The following is a 20,946-nucleotide window of genomic DNA, read 5'->3' as shown; positions in this document are numbered from 1 at the left end:
TCAAAGTAAACATATGTGAGAAAAGCAAACTAAGTGTTGCCACAGGAAAACCTCATTTTTGGCTCATTAGAAAGGTGTTTTAAAACTCCGTTAGCTGTCAGGTATTCTCAGTAGCTTGTCACTGGGTGCTGATGGTTGTGCCTCAAATGTCTCATTATGGTGCACGCGGCTGAAATTGTCCCTGGTGACATTGCACAGGCTGAACAGCTGCATCTCAGCGGCACAGCAGAGAAATGTTTGGTTGGACACCAGTTTATTTTAATCTGGGTCACCTGTTACTGATGTGTTAAACAATTTAAACCATTGCTACAGCTACCAGGCACGGGCTGGTCTGAAAAGCAGGGTAAGAATCCTTGGAGCTTCTCATTCTTTATAAATATTTCAGTGTGCTGGGATCCTTGGGCTTCTCTGGGAACAAAATAATTTCATTCCCACAAATAACTTTAGAGCATGTTCTATTCAGTAATTTACATTTTTCAGAGCTTTCGTTTGTATTAATAACTGATCACTCCTATGAAACACGCTTTCCTCTAAGCCTGATGTTTCTCCTGTAGAGACCAATTAACTAAGACATTGTTTGCTTCAAGGAGCAACTAATTTTAGTTACTAGTGAAAGCAGTTGCCCTTGTAATGAGCTCTCTAAATTACAAAAGTTTTGCCTTCAGAAGCTTTCTGATTTCTGTAGTTCCCAGGAGCTGCTGGAGCTCGTACGAGCAGCTCAGGCACCGGGGAGCGCACCGAGCTGCGAACGCCAATGGACTCTGCTCCTTGCTCTCGTTGCTGTTCTCCAAGCCAGTGTAGCCTCTGGTTTTCAGGAACCAAAATCAGAACTTTTTGGGTTAAAAACATCTTCCTTGATCGATTTCTGGCTGTTGGTGAACCGAAGAGAAAGTAATCACTGGGTGGTATCATCTGTAGCACTTGATGTGCAGCTTTATTTCCCTTTCTTCCTCATTGAATTTTTCAGAAAGTGAAACAAAACAAATGAAAAAACACCTGTAAACCTTGCTAAGTGAAATCTTCCCCATTTTTATTGCTTCAGGACTGTGAAATTAATGACATGCATGGACGATGTGAGGCGGCAGAACCTGCGACGCATTGACAGTTCAGGTGTGCCGCGCTGCACGGCGCCTCATCACAGACCTCGGTCAGCGGCTGGGAGGAAACCAGCATCCTGAATAACATCCACAGATCCACACACGGCAGTTGTGAACACTGATCTCTACTGGGCCAATACAACAGTTGTGTCCTTGAATCCACTTAAGGAATAACATTACAGCAGGATCACTTGCAGCTACATTTTCCTAATTTTAAAAAAGACCCTAGAATATAACAGCATAATTAACTCTGTAATTGCCTCTAGAAGAATAGAAGAAGAGTTCAAGTTATCCTGCCCTAGGTTTTTTTTTTTTTAACTGTTTTTTTTTTTTTAATTTCCCATGATCAGAGCTGCTGTTGGAAAGCCCAGTGAGCCGGTGAGAGCTGCTGGTGCCGGCTGACGGCATCTCTGCAGCGGGCGGTTCTTGCCATCAGCTGCTTTCTTCAAAGCTGCCGCTGCAGGAGTGGAACCTCATGGTGCTCATGGGGTCCGACACGTACCCTGCAAGGGGCAGAGAGAAATTCACGTGTGGCTCAACACAGCTGTGCTCCTCCCCACCCTTCCCTGCAGTCACAATGCCAACGGAATATTGTGCATATCCTTTTGAGATAAAGAGGCACAGATCATGCTGATGCCTTTTTGCTGTCTGCAAATCTCCATTCAGTATCATCTCCTGAGGAAAAATTTAAATAGGAAATAAACAGACCCTGTCTTTCATGCAATGAGTTCACAATAATCACAAAGAAGCACGAAGAATGTTTGGTGACTGACATAAAAACACAGATATCAGCATTTTAACAACACAGTGGAAGTTTGCCATCAAAAAATACTTTTTGCCCTTTCAACTAGAGCTTTGCAGAGGTCAAAATAAACATTCTGATAAGCATTTTAAATATTTGAACCAGGCAGTGAGTTTGTGAGCTGTTTAGAAAGGGTGGGTGAGGAACAGCCTCCCGAGGAGCTGCTGCCAGACAAGACTGAGCAATAGCAGGAGAGGCTGATGCGGGGTGATTGGAAAGGCTGGGGGGTGTTTGTGCAGCGATGCACGGACAAACACCCGAATGCAGCAGGACAGAAGGGCAGAAGGCACCAGGAACAAGCAGGGAGCAGAGCTCTGTTCAGGGGGGAGCAGAAGGGTGGGGTGGCTGTGAAAAGGCTGCGCCGTGTCCCCGATGCTCCCGGGGCACCACAGAAGCAGGACTGTCTTGCCCACTTCTCGCAGAAGGAGCCCTGACGACATAACGCTCCAGCTTCTCCCAGTTCACGGCCCCGTGCACGGGCAGGAAGGACCGTCCCGGTGCCGGGGTGCCGGGGTGCACGGGCGGGAGAGCGGCAGGAGCTCGGCTGAGACCTGGCTGGCTCCGCAGACCCCAACCCGCAGCATCCGCCGGGCACCGGCTCTCTCCTCACACCGCCCGTACCCCAGGAGGCTGGAGCTCTGCGCTGGGCAACCACGCCGAGGAGTTTTCTGCAGTAACTCACCGTTTTTGTCGATCGGAGAGCACTGGAAGTTTCTTCTCATGTCATCCAAAGACAGGCCCTGCGAAGGGTGCTGCCCGGTGCTGCGAACGAGAGAGGAGGTGTCAGTTTAGATATGGCTGATAATGTCACGTCTCCAGACCACAAGAACTAATTCCAGAGTTGGAAGGGAAAGGTGGTGCCACCAATACATCAGCCTGATGCCTGGCCACCGGCATTTGCAGTAATCAAAAAAATATAAAAGTTATGAAGCAAGAACGTGAATCACATGCACACTCACATTTAATCCGTTCTCAAAGTAACTTCCCTCAAATATGCGGGGTCTGATCTCCATTTCATGTGGAAGATTTCAGTGTCTGTCTGCAGGTGTTTGCCTTCTGCCTCTCCATATGAGCCCTCAAACAGGGGGAGGGTTTCGCTCCCTATTTTAGCTGATAGGATTGTATTTCTGAATCCCCCCGGTTGAGCACGGCTGGCTCTGCCGTTCCCAGTTCTGGCTGTAAGTGGTGCTACAGCGTAAAGTTTAGGCTGAGCGCACTGCTGGGCTGCCAGAGATGAGAACACCGCTCTGTTTTCACTGTACTCGCTCCCCACGGGATACACATGGGAGATTCCTAAACTTGCCCTCAAAACTGGGTCTCTCAAGTGGTAGAGTAAATTGCCTCAGATATTAACTTAATGGTAAAATAATATAGAGAACCCACATGTGACTTCGCCTTAAAAATATCTGCAGTTCTTGCACTTCCATGTTCATAAATCGAATGAAATGCAATTTTTAGGATGTGCTCTGGTGGGAACAGCCCCAGCAATGCTGACTCCCACAAAGGCTGAGATGCTTTTCCTCTCCTTAAGGAAAAGGGACTCGGCATTTGTATCTCCTGCCTCTGCACCTCTGGGACAGTGGGGTTTCTGTCTGTCTGTCCCTGCACCCGCCGTCCTGCCCGGGCAGCAGCCTGGGATCTGCGCAGAGCTGCGCTGTCTGGGGCTGCAACTCCCTCACAGCCCCTTCGCCCCGTCAGTCACTGCGCGACTTGAGAGCAAATGAGAAAACCAAAAACTAAAATCCAGACCTGAGAAACACAACACCAGAAAATGGCACCTCTTCGATTACCGCAGCCGCTCTCTGGGCTCACTGTTCTCTGCCCATGGTTTATCTTCACCACAGGCTCTCATGGGGAGGGAATGAGCTGTTCTCCCTGTCCATAAAACTCCCTCTCATTAAAGCAGCTCCACCAATACTGAGAATCTAATAGAGGTGAGGGCATGTTAGAAAATAGTTCTCAGATGCTTGGCCAGACACAAGCCATGCGCGCCAAAAAGGGGCCATATGAATGTAAATGTATCAGGAAACAAACTTTCTCATACATAATAAAAATAATGGCATTTCAGTATGACCTTTCTTCCCAAATTTTCTTATTTCTAGGATTTTCAGCTGGATTTTCGCAAGTGTGCCCTATTCATCTTAATCAGCAGGACGTCTGCCTTGTATTTTGGCAGAGATGACAAGCCATGCTTGTGATCCGAGTCAGCAAATATACCTATCACATTTCTGCAGGGCTCGGATCTCTGCGGAGAGGGGAGCTCACCGGGTAACTCTGACCAGGACCAGCAAATCCTGCCCTCCGATTCCGACACGGCACTAACACCGCCTGCTCTATTCTCCAGATGCATGGGGGACCTGCACATGGCAGGACTTGATTTTCTACTGTTTTTATGCTACAGTGAAACACGCAAGGGCGCTGGCGGGCGCGCACCTCTGCGACCAGGCGGCGTGCGCTCGCGCGTTCAGGGCGTACTCCAGCTCGAAGCGGCTGCGCAGCGCGGCGACGTGGCTGCGGCCGGGGCCCCCGCGGGCAGCCAGGCAGTCCGACGAGGAGGAGGGAGACAGCGAGCCGCTGCTGTTGCTGGAGGCCGGAGACATCAGCTGGGTGAAAAAAAAAAAAAGGCACTGTGATTACGTATTTACAAGCCTTTCCTCAGCTCTTTCTCCTAAGTTGTGTGTCCCACGTTGCCTCTGCAGTCTGGCTGGAAAAGCCGTGCCGCCTGGCTTTGGTCAGCTGAGAACTGGGTGCCAAATAGAGCGGCCGGTTCACCATCCCCTGGGGTTTCCAAGCTGCGGCTGGGTGGCTTTCCAGCAGACAGGCTTCAGTTCAGTCCCGAGTTACTGGGCTTGCGAGCATCCGCCGTGCAGCTGGGACACACCACGGGCTCCCCGGCGGGAGCCGAGACTGTCCCCGCTGTACGAGAACGGTGACAGCGCTGCCCGGTCACAGGGGCCCGAGTGTCCCGGGACAGGAGCCCAGGCTGGCGGGCAATGTGAATGCAGGGCAGCACAGCATATATATACGTTTATACAGACGGACCGACCATACAACAGACATACTGCAGCAGCAGGGACCCAGACCTGCTGGCACAAAAGGTCCCACCACGCCTGGTTTCAGGGATATGTATGATTTGCTGAGAGGGGAGAAGAAAAAAGAGAGGAAACACAGGTGGAGAGAAAAACTTTCCATCTTCATCCCTCATCAGCTGCCATGCTTCAGTTACCAGAGATCTTGTTCCTTAGAACTCCTCTCAAACAAGGCTTTGCCCTGGACACGGTGCAGCTCAGGTCTAACTCCCCAGCTAAATAATCCTTTCTTTTCTTCTTTTTGTATGTGAGCTCTTGCCCCAGATTTCTCCCCGCATGCCCTGCTGCTAATGTCTCATAGAAGTCAGGTCTCCCATGAGATGACACAGTTTCTGGCAATATAGTGCTTCACTTTTTATTTTTACACTTAAAAGCTTCCACCTACGCACAGAGCAGGCAGCTGCAGGCAGAGCATGAAGAAACGTAATAGATTATGGGTGTCTTGTCTGACCCTTAAGCTCAAGAGCAGTGATCCATTTTAATTTTTTTTTTTTTTTAAAAACCCCAAACCTCTTACATACATACACACACACAAACACACAGAGAAAATATTTCAGGAACTGCAGCCCTGAATCATTGACTCTGTTTCACCACTCATCTCACAGCAGGCTGGGGGGGGATACATCATCTGTGTAACAACCCCAGTGCAGAGCAGGAATTGCCTTTGCATTTGTCCTCATGTTTCCCCTTTCCACCTTTCTCCAAGGGTCTTAGCCAGTCTGTCTCGTCTTCTTTTCACAAGCAGCGGCCTTGGACGGAGTGCAGAGTTCTGCCCGGGTCTGCTGCAAAGTGCATCCCCAGCCCCGGTCACGCTCTCCTCACCGGCCCCTCCGAGCAGCTCCTGACGCCCACGGCGACACCCGGTCCCCGTCCCTGGCGCCTCGGAACCACCACGTGTCGCCCAGACCCGCCGTGTTGGCCAAAGCAGCTCGGAGCTCCGAAGCCACCGCCCCGCTCCCCCGAGCACGCAGCGCACGCACGGGCGCTCCGCGGTGGAAACAAGGTCCTTACCTCAATGTTGCACAGACATTCTTCCAATTTTGTGACCACTTCTGAAAACTCTGGCCTGCCCTGTGAACACAACAAGCAGTGCTGTGGTCAAAGCAGGAGGCGGCGGATCTTTGTGAGTGAGCTGACCCACAGGTGCGAGACGAACCTCAGCTCCCCCGTGTCCCGCCCTCTGCATTTCAGGGCTTTGCTTTCGGGCTGCTCGGGGATCTGATGGGAACTGCAAACTCAGGACCGAGCTATGAAACTAAGAGGCGTGTGCATGACAACTTAAGCAATGAAATTTTCCTGAAAACAGCACGTTCTGAATACATTGCATCTACTGATTAAGGCTGCAACCTAAACTTATATGGTCTGTTAACTTTACAGTTAATTAATGGCTTGAACAATGTATTTTTCGTGTTTTCTATTATATGTTTCCAAAACACAGACTGTAAAGAAAGCAGTGACTTTGGATAACTGCACTTAAAAAATTCACTGCTTCTGTCCTACCCCTGCATTTCTTAGCCATCTCATTTCCCTTACCAATTCTGCTCCTTTTTAAGTCCTTCATGTTCAAAATAAGGGGGGTCTAAATCATTGCGCACAGTGGTGTTTGCCAGAGGAGGACTGGCAATACCTTAATTAATCAACTGTTAAACAAGCTCCTCATTCCATCGCCACGTCTTCCTCAACAAAGTCTCTGCAAGAGGCAGGATCGTTCCAGAGCTGAGGACAAGGTCCTGCAGCCCTCGCACCTGCGAGCCATAGCAGAGGGACAATTCACACAAATGAGACTTCAGCCTTTCGCCCTTTGTGAGAAAGTGTAGTAACGAAATGGGTTCTAAATACATTTCTTTCTCAGAAGGGTAAGAAAGAAAACGCCCGGTCCATTTTAAGTTGCACAGGCTTGTCCTTGCCTGCAGTGACACAGAGAGGGAGGGAGCAAAGCGAGTTTATGGTGTCCTGGCAGCGTCCTGGCTGCTCTGAGCAGCTCGCGAGGTGCTGGGGGCAGCGAGGGGTCCCAGCCCGTCACCTGCGCTGGGGCTGCGCGGGAGCCCCGGGCAGAACGGGCTGCGGCGCCGCAGCTGTGCCTCGGGAAACTCAAGCAACGCCTGTTTCTCTACAGAACTAAGCCACGGGTACTATGGCAAATACTTTGACTCTAATTAAAGCTTACCAATTAAAACAGCTAATGAAAAATGCTGCTTAAGAGACACCATCTAATTTTCTAGTCGTCAGTTTGCCTGTGGAAACAACTGCCTGAAGTTTCTGGGAAACAGGTGTTCAGGTACCTGGTAAATAGTAACAGTGACACAACACATGGGAACTAGTTTTTGATTGGGATCAATCTTGAACGAAATCAAAGACAAATAAAAGAATAAATTTTCAAATTTAGAGGCATTTTATAGCCATCCAGCAAAATTGAACAGACATACTCAATTTTCTGTCTTTTTGTTTGTTTGTTTTAAACTGAGCAAACTTCTTGGAGAATTCTGACCTGTGAACACTTGTTGAGCTCCAAAATTCACCATTTTCCCCTAACAAACAGCCTCTCTTTTAAGTAAACGTCTTTATGCATCTCCAGTGAGATGCTGTAGGATGGATATTGATATGTGATGCTTTCTGGCATTCAGACCTTTTGCTCATTCTGCTTGTTGTGGTGTTTCACTAGTAGCACTGGGTGGTGTGTCCAAGGGACATCACCGAGTCCAGGATTATCATACACACCAGAACACCGAGACACTGGGGAGGAACTGCTGGTGAACCTGGATTTCCAGCAGCACCGCGGGTTTGTGCAACAGGTTCGGGATGGGCTGTGGCTGCCCAGCCACCCTTGCAAGGCTGACGAGAGGGTGATAATGCTGTTTTATTCTTCACTGGCCCTCCTGAGGGCCTCCAAGGCCCTCAGAAGTAACTCAAACCTTTATTTACTGAGAATGGTAGCAAAACACCTTCAATAAAGCACATTTTAATAAGTTTCTGCCCACATCTTGTGCCAAGTTCAAGCCATCCGCTGGCTGACCGAGCTATCAATTGCATTGTAATTCTATCACGCAGCCCTAAAACATTAGCAAGATTAAGTGACGTTGGAGTGATACTGATAAGTAATGAAGTGCATTAGGATTCTGAAAAGATGGTTTCTTTTTATTGGGGCTAAATGAGCTGTGGAAATACTAACAAGATACTGTGACTATATCCATTACATAGCGCTTACTTAAGTCAACAATTTACTGTGACATCTTATTAATAATTTTAAACAGAATGCGAGTTACATGTTGATGATTTTTAGCAGCTACTTTATAGTTACAGGGAAAACAAACCACCCCCCACGCCCCCAACATCAGCTCACAGAGGGCAGGAAACACCAATAGGGATAAATAATCCAGCAATGAGATCAAGCAGCTGCGCCCTGCACTGCAAATGGGTTTTCTCCGCGATTCCCACGCCGACGTGTTGTGTCCCTCAGGAGCACAGCAAGGGGCAGAGCTGGGTGCAGCCACGGGCTGCCCAAAGTCACACACCCCCTGCCCCCAGCACGTGCTTTAGGGCACTGCCCCGGCTGGGAAAGCTCTCAGGTGTCCAGGACGGGTTTGGACACCTCATAGCCCCTATTTCTAAGCCAGGCTGACTAGGAAAGGGCCTCCAGGGCACGAATCCAGGACTCCAGGTGCATCCCAGCGTGAACACAAGCCAAGAAATTATCTCACTATGGGATCCCATAACCACTGCTTAGCTCAGGAAAGGGAAACAATAGTCAAGTCTCTAGCTGGGTCTGACAAAGAAATGTGCCAGTTTCTACAGCAAAAGAGGCCTCCTGCAACGCTAAAGGCAAATAAAGCATCCATGCACCCCCAGACCGAGGGACCCTGACGACGAGAGCGGCGGCTCGTTCCCGTGCCCCAGCGCAGCTCTGCGGGCACTAAAGACGCGTGTCCCCAGACCGGGATTTCTGCAGAGCTGTTACCAACACAGGCGCTTGGGGCCACTGGGAAGATTTGGGGAGTACAGCACTGCACGGCCCTTCAAAGACTGATAACGGTGGATTTTCTTTTAGAAGAGAACAGAGAGGATTGTAAGGTGAGAATCAGAATGAAATGCAAAATCCAGAAGGAAAAGCAGAGTTTGATTTTCCATCGCTATGCATTCAATGAGGACATATCCAAGTAAATCAGTGGCCATAAGCAAAATTCAAGGACATGTTATTCCTCCTGTATGCTGATATAGGTGGCTATAAAAAACCCCCAAGTAAGTAACCTAACCGGGTCCAAGTAAGAGATTGTCATAGTTTCCTAACCTGGCCGTCAGGTTAAAAGGAAACCTAAACAGCAGAATATTGGGCTAATACGGGGCAGGGACAGGAAAGTGGTATATTTGGTTTGACTGAAAAGCAGAGGAGCAGCACAGAACTCAGGATTTTCCTATTCTATCCTTCAGAGAGCTGATGGGTATTTTTAACCAGCAACAAAGTTATCTTTAAAAAAACCCCTCCATGTTATGGTCACATTTTACAATGTTCAATGAAATTAACTGGTTGAATTTTAAAGCCTTTTGTGCAACACAGGGACAGCAGCATCCCCAGGAGCCAGGCGGCCCAGGAACGCGGCACTTCAACCCCACTGCTGCCCAGCGGGGACACGGGGTGACACCACCGGCTGTTCTCTGCGGTCCTGGCGGGGGGACCGTGCAGGGAAACCTGCGAGCATTCGCTCTTGAGAGCGCTCTGGCTAAATCTTCACTCCATAATAGCTCTAGTCATAACCAAAGCTACGTAATTGCTTATAGTTTCATTGAAGGGCTAAATGCTAATTGGCTTTCCTCCTTGATTCGCCCACCCCTCTGTATCTCTTGGCACCCCGTTCTCCGTGCCAGGGCTCTGTGCAGCGGCGCTTCCCTGGGAACGCGGGCTGTGGGGAAGCGCCGTGCAGGCAGGCACAGGGCGGGCAGAAGCCCCGTTCCGCGGCGGGGACACTCACCTCGGGACAGGCGTTCCAGCCGCGCATCAGCAGCGCCGAGATGGGCTTGGGGATGGAGTAGCCGATGGGCGGGCGGATGTGGTGGTACGCCATGTCGGCCGCGGCCGCCGCTGCGGGGAGTGCAGCCTCAGCAACAAACACCCCTGCGGAGGGAGAGCCCCCCCAGGAGACCCCCAGCAGGGACACGCACGCCGAGCCACCCGACCCCCGGACAGAGACTGGCACGGGCATCTCCAGCCCGCGCTGCCCGTGGAGACAGCTCGGGCAGCCGCAGCCCGGCGCGGAAACACATGGCTGTTAGCGCTGGGCGTGCGCCACGACAACCTAATGTAGCTTACACCCTAAGAGAAAAGGCCTTCAGGGGCAAAAATGAGTGAAGCTTCAACTCTCTTTAAAAATATCTTTTTATCTTCATGATTTAGACAGGGTGACAGGTGTACTTCAGTTCAGATAGACTGTCAACAGACTCGGGTCTCTTAAAATAACCCACGGCTAGTTCTGTTACAGTCTAAGACAAAAATTAATTTAAAGTATTTCTCCAGTAAAAATCTAGTGACTGCCCTTTCATAAGTGCAAGCCACTGCTGACTGAGACACGGGAAGATATTTTCCTAATGGGGTTTGCACATTTAGTGAGTGAATCCAAACACATGGTTAATTGCTCTCATTCCTTTTGAGCAATAATTTTTCAAGTCAAAACCAATGTATTCTGAACTCATATCAAAAGCTAAGTAAAATACTTTGTTTGCCTGACAGCCTAAAGTGATGTGATGAGAGTATATGGGATATGCAGGGAACTGTAAGATTGCAACCATGAGATTGTAACAAGAATGGTCTTATTTTTTTTAACCATATCCCATTCTCATCATAGTATTCATCACAAAAATAATTTCAGCCATTGTCTGTCCTCATTGCAGCGTTTGTCTGCACTTAATAACAGACTTCAGTAAAAAATGGTTAGAATTATACAGTGTAGCTACTCCTTTAGTTCAGAGAAATTTAAATACTAATTAATTGAGCACCTTACCTGGTTTCAGGTGAGCAAATGGGATTTCACCCGTTAGCAGCTCCCAGAGGCACAGAGCGTAGCTGAAGACATCGGCTTTGATGGTGTACCTGGTGCACTGGGTGAACACCTCGGGGGCCATCCAGCGCAGGTTCTGCGCCCGGGACGCGCCGGCAACACATCAACAGGGGTTACCTCCTCGCATACGCATCTTTTGTATTTCTATGTTTGTTTTCCTTTCTTATTTCCCTGTCTCCATTGCTCCATAAAATAACTGGTAAATTTGCCAGGAAAAAATTCCACCTGGCTTGCAAAATCTAGGCAGCACATTATAAGTAACAGCATTAGCATGGCAGCTGTCTCAGCACCATAAAGCCAGACTGGTCAGGGTCTGAACAGGAGAGTGGTGCTAGAATAACTGCAGGACACCAGCCTCAAAGCCTGGAGACCACATTATGAGGTCTGAGCATTCCGTGTAATGCCAATTAACTGCTGCTCCAGCTGGCGGAGGGAAAAGCTGCTGATAACTGCATTGGGTTGGTGCTTCTCTGGGGACCTCACCACGTTCTGCGCAAACCGCGTTCTGCACAAGCCCCATCCTGAGGCTGCTGCAGACTTCAGGGGGGTTGTGCAGGTTCCTCGCACCCAGTAGCCGAATCTACACCCTTTGCAGGGCAGCCCTTCCCAGGAGAGCCTGCAGCAGCAGTGCTCGCTCCTCACACAGCCAAAACCTATTAGCATTTGGTAAAAAGGTGATTGCCAAGCCCTGGATTTAGCATCACCCACCCTGTTCCACAATTAGTCATTAAGATGGTGCAAAGTGTCAGTGACACACAGAATGCATCTGGACTAAACCTGTGCAGACACCAACACTGTCTTGTGAAGCTGCCTCTCTGTGAGCAACAGGCTTGCAATGGAGAAAAGAACTCTGAAAGAAAATCAGTGTCGAATAACTAATTCCCTGTTAGACACAGGAACCACCTGCCAGTAACGTGTGTGTGTGAGTGGGGAAGGGTGGATTAAAAAAATGACACTTTACTAAGGATTTTGGGGTAAATAGAGCTCCAAAGACAACCTTATAAAGCATTATTTTCCATTGCAGATATTGTATATTCACTCATCTCTGTTATTAAAAAGGCTTAAAGTAAAAAGACAACCAAACACAAAGAAACATTAAGAGAGATAAAATACTATACCGATTCATTTTTCCAACAAAAATATTTCTAGTATCATTTTCTCCTAACCTGAGTTTGCCTGTATGTTTTATGCTAATTATGTGGAACAAAACAAGAAACAAACCCCAGGTTGTTTTGTCATATTGTCTTCATCCAGAGATTGCAAAAACCTAGATTCTGAAATACACAGAACAACAACAACAAATTACTGTTAAGCCAATGCCCATCTTATTATACAAAAGTCTTAGTAAAAAGCGCTTGTTGTGGTTTGTGGCATTTGGGGTTTTGAGAGTCCAGGGGAACGGTGATAACTGTTTTTCAAGCAGGACGTGTACAGACAACGGGGCTCCTGAAACGTGCAGCCCCGTTCAGCACTGGCACAAACCTACAGAGCTCCACCGACATTAGTGCAGTTTACAGCAACTGAGGATGCAGCTCGATCTGTGAGCTCGTGGTTATTTGTACCGGTCAATATAACCGATTCTGGGCTGACAACACGCTGAGCCCTGCACTGAACTGCAGTCCCACAGACCCTGCCAGTCTTACTCGATGTCAGAAAAGCAGCCCACCTAAACATGACAAGATCTGGCGTGACTGCAGTGAAGGTGGGATATGCCACATTTTGTGACACATAAACAAATCCCCAGGCAGGACTCGGATGCCTTTGACACATCAGGAAAATGCACGTAAGAATAAGAGTGTGTCAGCAACGCCGCAGCTGATCCCACATTGTCCCAGCCTGGGGCTGGCGACAGCAGGTCTGGCCACCTCTGGGCGCTCGTGGACACGGTCACACTGACACCACCTCCCACACCAGGCTGGTGTTCATGCATCTCTCCTGGTTACACCTGTGGTGACGTCGCCTGGTGACAACGGCCGCGTCTCGCATCCAGCAGCTGTGAGCGGTCAGGCCAAGCCCAGCGCCTGGACTCCACCTGGCACCAACCAGACCATTCCGGTGGAGCTGGACGGACAAGCACCGAGACAGTGCAGGACAGACAGAGTCACAGAGTAAAGCCAGCCCAGGCTGACTTTGAGCACAAGTCACTGAGGGCCATAGCTGAAATAATGAGCCACATTCTGCTCTTTCAACTAAAATGAGAGAAACCTGTTGCCGTGGGGCTGGCTGCCAGTGGGCAGACTGGCAGAACTGCACCGTCCCCAGGTCCTGAGCACTTGCAGTGGAAGACGAGAGGGCACATCTGCTGTCACCAGCGTTGTCACTCCACCTCTTCCTCCAACGTGCCCTAGAAGCTGCTCCAACCCAGATGCAGCCGCCTCACACCACCCGGGCTGCTGGGTACCCACAGCTCCTGCTAACGGAGGGGACAGACCCAGCGCTGTCTCATCCCCAAAGCTTTTGTGTCCTCTCTTAACAACGACATGAAGAGCAACCTCCACAGCATTTTCTCAGTCAGCAGGTATTTCGGTTTAGAGAATCTGACGTTAATTTATAAATGTTTCATAAAAACTCCTTACCTCCAAAATCAGCAACAACTGCATGACCATCCTCATACAGGAGAATATTGTGGCTGGAGAAAAAAAATATAGGTAATCGTTTAATAGTGTGTTAAAGATGGTGAAAATTCTACAGTTTTTGGTACATAGTTAAACTCTTGAGGAGTTCAAATTACCTGCTTTAGTATATAAATGTCTATAAATAAACAACTTTCAGCTAAATCTCATCTTTGTTGTTCTAAAGTACACACTAACTCTGAGAGGGCAGACCCAATAGCTTAATAAATGAGAATGTCAGTTTCCAATCAATACTAGAGCAAAATGTTTTCTCTAAACAGTTACAGATCAAGTACAACAGCTTTATTCAATATGTCCACTGAATCACGCTGATGAAGTGAAAAAGATGATATTTGAATATAAATACAGTGATGGCCTTTAAACAAAATTACATTGGCTGATTATTTTCTCTTTTAAGGCTTACATAAATGTAAGCCCACAGTGGTAATTCCAAATTTATGCCAATGTATAGTAGGAAGGAACAGATCTGAAGAGTCCATATAGAATGTATCACCAGAAGCCATAAGAAATCCATTAAGCTGGGGAAAAGATGATGACACAATGGTAAGTCCTATTCAATTTAATAACCACACTTGATAATGTAAATTCTACTTTAATGAGAAAAAGGTACTTATTATTAAACTCCTTCATTGCAGTGCATTTTCCCTGTGGTAGTGGAACCCCTGGGTGGCATCTCCTTCCAGGGCTCCCTGGGCAAACTGGCCCATACGATGTGATCAGCACCCCTGGGGCCGGGGGGTGGTAACTCAGAGCGGCAGCGAGGAGGGGTCTGGGGCGGCGGCCGGTGCCCCGCGGAGAGCGGAGCTGGGGGTAACCCAGCGGGTTTCACAGTCAGCCGGGAGCTGCTGCAGCCAGAACCGCCTCTGCACCCCGCAAAGTGCCCCGGACCCCAGATCTGCAGCCAGAACCGCCTCTGCACCCCGCAAAGTGCCCCGGACCCCAGATCTGCAGCCAGAACCGCCTCTGCACCCCGCAAAGTGCCCCGGACCCCAGATCTGCAGCCAGAACCGCCTCTGCACCCCGCAAAGTGCCCCGGACCCCAGATCTGCAGCCAGAACCGCCTCTGCACCCCGCAAAGTGCCCTGGACCCCAGATCTGCAGCCGGGGTGAAGTTCATGGTCACCTCTTCTAACTGAGCTGCAAGCAGCAGGAAATCCCAGGAAAACGCGCCATTCCGATTAGACCTGTGTGTGTCAGGTTCTTATGTCAACAGAACATCATCTTCTTTGCCCCAGACAGTTTCTGGAGTGAGGAAGAAAGGAATAACTGCAGGAAAATCCTTGTTTGGTCAGCAGATGTACGGGGCAATCTCTGTCAGGACATCCAGAGATCAGAGAAATCTTCTATCACAGGTAACTACTGGTTCTGACACCTATCAAAGTGTTTTGATTTCTGTGAAATCTTTGAAGCCATAGCAACTGCTGGCCTCGGTGGATGTAAGGACTCGGATAAGCAGAACTGTACCTTACGTTGTCAGCAGAGATATTTTGAGGCTTAACGTTAAATCTACTGGATTTGTCCTAAATCTGCTAGAACCAAAGAGGTGAATTATGAGATTTGTGTGGTGGTTAAAATCCATTTATTGAAGGAATTGTGAAGAAAATTCAGCTTTATTTACGTATTATTTGCTCAAAGACAGTGAGGCATATGGATAATTCCTGGCAGGAAACCTAACCCTGCATATGCGTCCTTTTTGTTAATTAGAGGATTTAAAAAAAATAAGCTTCCAAGTATGAACAAAACAACTACAAAAATATTTCTGTATCAGACTGTAAATATTCCCTATGCATTTGATAAGTGTCAACTTGTGAGCAGGTAGGTAGCAGAGCTGCAAACCCAGCAAAAACTGAGCTGTGCTCCGGGCTGGCGTCCGCCACGAGCACCCAACGCATGTTTGCAATGAGGAGGGGAGAATTTCTTCCTCAGAGCAATAGATAGAACTTAAAATACTCTGGATGTTTTGTATCATCTTCTCAAACCCCATTATCTCAACAGAACCACCTAAGAAGAGCACAACAGCACAAGAACGACAAAAGTTCAAGGACTTCTTGCCGATTTTCTGGTACCTGCTCAGCTTTATCCATTTGCTGAAGTGTCAGAATTATTAACGAAAGGGCAATGGGATGGAGGCATTTGCAGAAAATTGATAACATATAAACAGAGACTAGGTTAACGTCCCAAGAAAATGTAAGCCTCAAAGGTCTTGGAAATAAACTCATTTAGCAGAGTAGGTTGGGAAATAAGCCCAGGTATTTCCATACATTTTCAAGATTGAAACATTTGATTTTGTCCTGAATTAAGATGGTAAGCAAACATTTCATAATGTGCTGTAAAAAAAAGATGATATTTTTTCCCTGTAACTGAATGACCTGACTGAAGTGTTCCCTTCTGAATTTATCCTCTAAGCTGGCCGACGTTATAAATCACAATAAATCCTAGGAGCCTGCATTCTTCAACCATCAAACCACTGCACGTAAAAAGGACATTTTTTATAATTCCCAGGGATGATTCCACAAACATCATGCAAAACCAAAACAAGAGCAGAACTTCTCTGATAGGAAATACTTGCAAAGGCAAGTTTCCATCTGGCCCTGCCAAGACTGGTCACTAGAGGGGGGTGCAGCGCAGTCTGTCAGCACAGCACAGTGTCTGAATTTCCTTTCCTTGTGGGTCTCTGGGGTACGCATCAATTGAGTTCTTTGGCAACACTTGCTTTAGCTTAAATGCACTTGGTCATTCTGGAAAGATAATTCAAATGATATTTACTTTGCCAAAAGTATAGAGAAAACCAGTAAACAGTTACAAAGCATGGGAAATGTTGGAGTAGGTACTTTCTTTTTGCCAACTCTTATCTTACACAGCACCACAAATTATATGTTTCTTATGTTTGTCGATATGTTGTGGAACTAAACCACTTGCTAGTAACAGGGTTATCAGATATATACCCTTTCAAAAATCTTATTTTATTTTTATGTGCCTAATACCTAATGGACCAAAAAAGAAATAAGAAAGACAGGAAAAAAGGAGACCTCTTTTCCCCTTCACAGTCTTTTAAGCCTCAGCAAATGGCAGTGAGCATTAAATCAAATCAGCTTCTTTGACACTGCTGGTGACACCTCTCAAAGACGGACACGTTCCCTGGTCATTTAGGAGACACTACTGTTTTACAAGCACTGTGACACCGCAAAGATGGGTCAGTGAGTCTTCAAAACCTCGATCTTGAAACTCTGCCTGTCTTTCTCCCAACACCAGTCCCCGTTTCGTGGCTTTTGACTGGACGGTGGGACTGAAATGAAAGCTGTTGGCAGCAGAAATTCTTTACTGAGGGACAGAGAAGCAAAGGACTGAAGTTCTGGCAATCAAAATGACCAAAATTGAGTCTAGTCCAAAATGTCTTGTCTTCTGTGTTTTGTGAGGGGCTCAGTCTAACCTGCTGGTGGGTTTTGCCATATGAAATGAACTGTTCTGCCGGAGAAGCTTTGAAGCCAGCACTGTGTGCTATTACTAGATTTCATACAGGCATTTGATTCTGAAGTCAGCCCAACTTCAGGGAAGGTTTTGGACCGGACGACCTTGGAGGTCCCTCCCAACCGAAGTGTTCTATGATGTTCCCAGGCGCAGCTTTCCCGTGGCCTCCTTTCCATTGCTCCACGTGCACACAGCCCTTTGTGCACCACACTGCCTAGGGACGCTACAGGAATTCATCAGTTCCCCAAGCACTGAGCAAACATCTATACGCATATTTATACACATGTGGGCTTTTGTTTCTCTGGATCCCTAAATGCCTTTTGAATGCACTTATTCCCTGCTCCTCTTCTTCGTTCTATACTGAGTGTACGAAACAATGTGGCATTTTACTGCAATGCTGACACATTTGACAGCATCTAGTGATCACAACTGAAGTGTTCCCTCCCCATATCCAAATGAGTTCAGCTACTCATGCTCAGCACTGGCTACAGAAAGACTCCAGAACCATCGTGTTCTGGGGCACCAGAAAGCAGGACAGTTGTTTTCTTAGGACTGCGGTATTTTCACATCACCATCCACCTGAACTTTCACCTGGGAACAGCCCTGGTGTAACTTGTGTTCACAAGGTTCGCAGGAGCTGTCTATAGTTTGGAAAACTGAACACAAACACGTGACATTTATTCAATATAACAAAACTGATGTCACTAAGGAGTTAGGAATGTAAGCCATGCTCACAAGACTGAGTGACCTCAAACTGGAATCAGGGTTTGGTGGCTCAGAACTAAGGTGAGCACGAGCACAGCAATCACCAGGACAAAAACCACAAAGCTTTTCTGGAGAGGGAGAACACCGCGGGTTTGGAAGGCACCTACTTTGCATTAAGAGAATAAGTCTTATGATAATCCAAGAGAAGGTGAAGAGGCCAGTCAATAGATGTTGGTAGATCTAAGGCCCTTGCAACTTTTAAAGCGAAGGGAAGCTATGAAAAGTGATAGATTATCCATTCCTTAAAGTCTTGAATACATAGTGGTGTTCCAGCTGAAGTGAATGCACCAGTCACCCAAAATGACAGCCCACAGCACACGGCCCAGACTCTGGCATGGCTGGATCTAAATTTGTTGACTGACATAATGTCCCACGGTCCTAAGCTGAGTGATGACTGAAATGACTCTTTTTGCTTTTATTATCTATAAAGTGGGATGAACAAGAGACTAAGCACAGTGTTTGAAAAATACGCCCCATAGGAGAAAAATGATGTGCTTTCATTCCTGGCTGTGTAGAAACAGACTATTTTGAATCTAAATTTGTTTCCAGTCTTCAGAATTAGGTCACGTTCGTGTCTTGTTCAACGTGACACTCTCAATTGAAGGTTTTTTAGAAAAGAAGCGGAGCTGTAAGATATGAGGGTTTGGGAAACCACAGTTTGAGGTCAGTGAATTGCAAAAAATAAGAGTAATAGTTTTCAAGTATGGATAGCTGCTAGTTAGACTAAAAGGTGATCTGATTCACTTTGCTCTATTTACAGCTTCTGAGATCTTTTATTCTTAACCTTGGGGTGGATCATTGCAACATCAGCGCGAAATTATAAATGGTTCTATCCTGCAATGGGCATTGATTCCAGGGGATATTACTCTATACAAACTTCTGATGTGAGCCATAGTACTTATTGATTGCATCAGCGTCCAAATTACTTTTCTTGTTATATTGACTTTTTCTGCAAAAGCATATACATGTGCGCAGACCAGTCTCCACGTTAGAGCCTGGCTTTCAAAACAGTTAAAAACATTCCTGTGCTGCCCTTCCAAACCCCGAGCAGCGTTTCTGGATCCCGTGTTTCCAGACTGCGTGCAGCAGAGACAACAGGCTAATAAACCTGAGCCAGAGCCTGCCCTCCGCCCTGTGCTGCAGCCCCACCGAGCTCCCCGAAATCGGGGTTTTCCACACCTCTCCTGACTGTGGTGCTTGTTCGGGTGTAGAAATACAGATTTAATAGTTTAACACAACACATTGTGACTTAAAACCCTTGCTACGATTCCCTGCGGATTGGTGCACCGTAAACATCATCTCTCAAAATGCTGAGGTAAGGCCTGAGCCGAGGGGCAATTTCCCAGCTGCGTCCCGCACAGGGGACAGAGGAGGTGACAGAAGCACGGACACCCTGGCAGGTGGCTCAGGGGAAGCCTTTGGCCAGCGCCCATCAGCTGCTCCAGCGCAGACAGATGTGACTGTCCTGCAGACAGATGTGACTGTCCTGCAGACAGATGTGACCGTCCATTTGTGAGACGTGCCGATGCTGGGCTGTGTATGTTGGCACAACGCCGTGTTCAGTCCACGCTGCCCTGTCACACGTGGGGCTCAGACACAAGTCCACGGACATTCCCCATTTACAGCAACATCAAAGCAGAGACAGTCAGGGCTGTGCACCCGCAGGGAGGCACGTCTGACGTGTTCCCAAGGCAGCTCCTCGCTTTCCTGCCGCCCAGGACAGCGACATATTTCCCTCCGGTCAGGACACTGTCCCTTGACCTTCTGTCTCCCTCCTGCTGCCCCTGGGCTCACACCAGCGAGCAGCACGGGCTGCTCCTCCGTGTGGCTGTGGGAAATGGGATTCCTCCTCTTTATCCCTTCCTACGTTTCTGGCTGCTGCACTCATTTTTATTCCAGGTAAACCTGTGGCTGTGAGCCAGCCTGGAAGGCAGCGTTTTTCAGGGGGTTACATACCCCTTCCATGAAGGGAGACACAGCAACAGCAAGAGGAGATCGAGGCCAACACAAAGACACAGGTACTTCATGGTTGTTTTCAAGAGAAAACGCTCCAAAGAAAAGCTCCCGCCACGAGGATGCCCCAGCCGGGACTCCCACTCGGAGCCCCGAAGCTGGGTGCTCTCGAATCCCGATGTGACACGTGGCAGCAGCATCTCCCCTGGGTGCCCGGCCAGGGGCAGCTCCCCAGAATGACCATTCCCAGGGAAACTGGCGGCACCGGGAGCAGCAGCGGCCAGGAGCCTGGTGCTGCCACATCGGTGACACCGTGCAGGGACCTGGAGTCACAGGTGGGTACACGGGCTGCTCTCCTGTGTCACCCCCCACCCCAAAGCCCGGCATCCCCAACACTCCGGGGAACACGGGGCTGTCACCCGCTGGGGACAGGACACGCGTGTGTTCCCAGCAGGCTGCTCGGCTGGAGGGTCCCGGGGACCCGCGGGGTGTCAGGGATGAGGGACAGTCTTATAAACAGCCCGAGAACCCATCTCCTCAGGTGACGGAGCATGTACACGAGAGCTAACATCTATTGCTGGGCTCTCTACAAGAGCTCAGTAAAATCCATTTATTGTGACAGAACACTAGCAGTGGATCAAAATTCATTACTATGCCAGAAGGATGTCCGGAGATGTAAGCTTCTCTTTCAAACTTTGAAAAGCTTTATGGATCTCCATTTCCTTGGAGAGACTTTGTAGTAAGTACATAAAACAGAAAATGGAAGGCAAACTTGTAAAGACGAGATATTGGGAATTAACAAAACTGAAGCTTTGATTATTTTTCTTTGTTTGTTTCTACGTTTGATCAGGATGAAGCACAGCCAGCAGCCAAGGGATAAAGGAACTCAATGTGTGTGTTCTAAACAAAACGTTACATTTACCCCACTTCCGAAGGATCAGCTCAAGTATGTCAAGATTTTGTGAAGTCAGTAACACTGAGAGAGCAATGCAGCGCAAATTAGGATTACTGAGAACATACCGGTGACACTAACGGGCAGGGAAGATTTACACACAGCCCCTCGCTCCGTTAGCCTCACGCATCCGCAGCTCA

The 20,946-nt window shown here is 48.1% G+C and overlaps 1 protein-coding gene across 5 annotated transcripts in view; it reads right to left on the bottom strand.

Annotated features, from left to right (window-relative positions):
* Positions 1-1,009: 1,009 nt before the first annotated feature.
* The window catches only part of TNNI3K (TNNI3 interacting kinase), a 50,546-nt gene continuing 30,609 nt past the window's right edge, over positions 1,010-20,946 (bottom strand). For 4 of the 5 annotated variants that reach the window (XM_065655907.1, XM_065655905.1, XM_065655909.1 and 1 more), the window contains 8 exons: positions 13,612-13,664; positions 12,257-12,309; positions 10,979-11,111; positions 9,953-10,095; positions 6,000-6,059; positions 4,333-4,502; positions 2,582-2,661; positions 1,010-1,600 (listed from right to left, as the gene is read on the bottom strand). In XM_065655907.1, coding sequence (XP_065511979.1) covers positions 1,530-1,600; positions 2,582-2,661; positions 4,333-4,502; positions 6,000-6,059; positions 9,953-10,095; positions 10,979-11,111; positions 12,257-12,309; positions 13,612-13,664 — 763 coding nt within the window. In that variant the 3' untranslated portion in view covers positions 1,010-1,529. The remainder of the gene's footprint in view (positions 1,601-2,581; positions 2,662-4,332; positions 4,503-5,999; positions 6,060-9,952; positions 10,096-10,978; positions 11,112-12,256; positions 12,310-13,611; positions 13,665-20,946) is intronic. The other variant, XM_065655908.1, reaches the window with a different exon arrangement.

The sequence above is a fragment of the Caloenas nicobarica genome, chromosome Z (genome assembly GCF_036013445.1).
Source record: "Caloenas nicobarica isolate bCalNic1 chromosome Z, bCalNic1.hap1, whole genome shotgun sequence".
NCBI lineage: Eukaryota > Metazoa > Chordata > Aves > Columbiformes > Columbidae > Caloenas > Caloenas nicobarica.
Note: the sequence above shows the minus strand (reverse complement) of the source record. Positions and strands in the feature narration are given on the sequence as shown.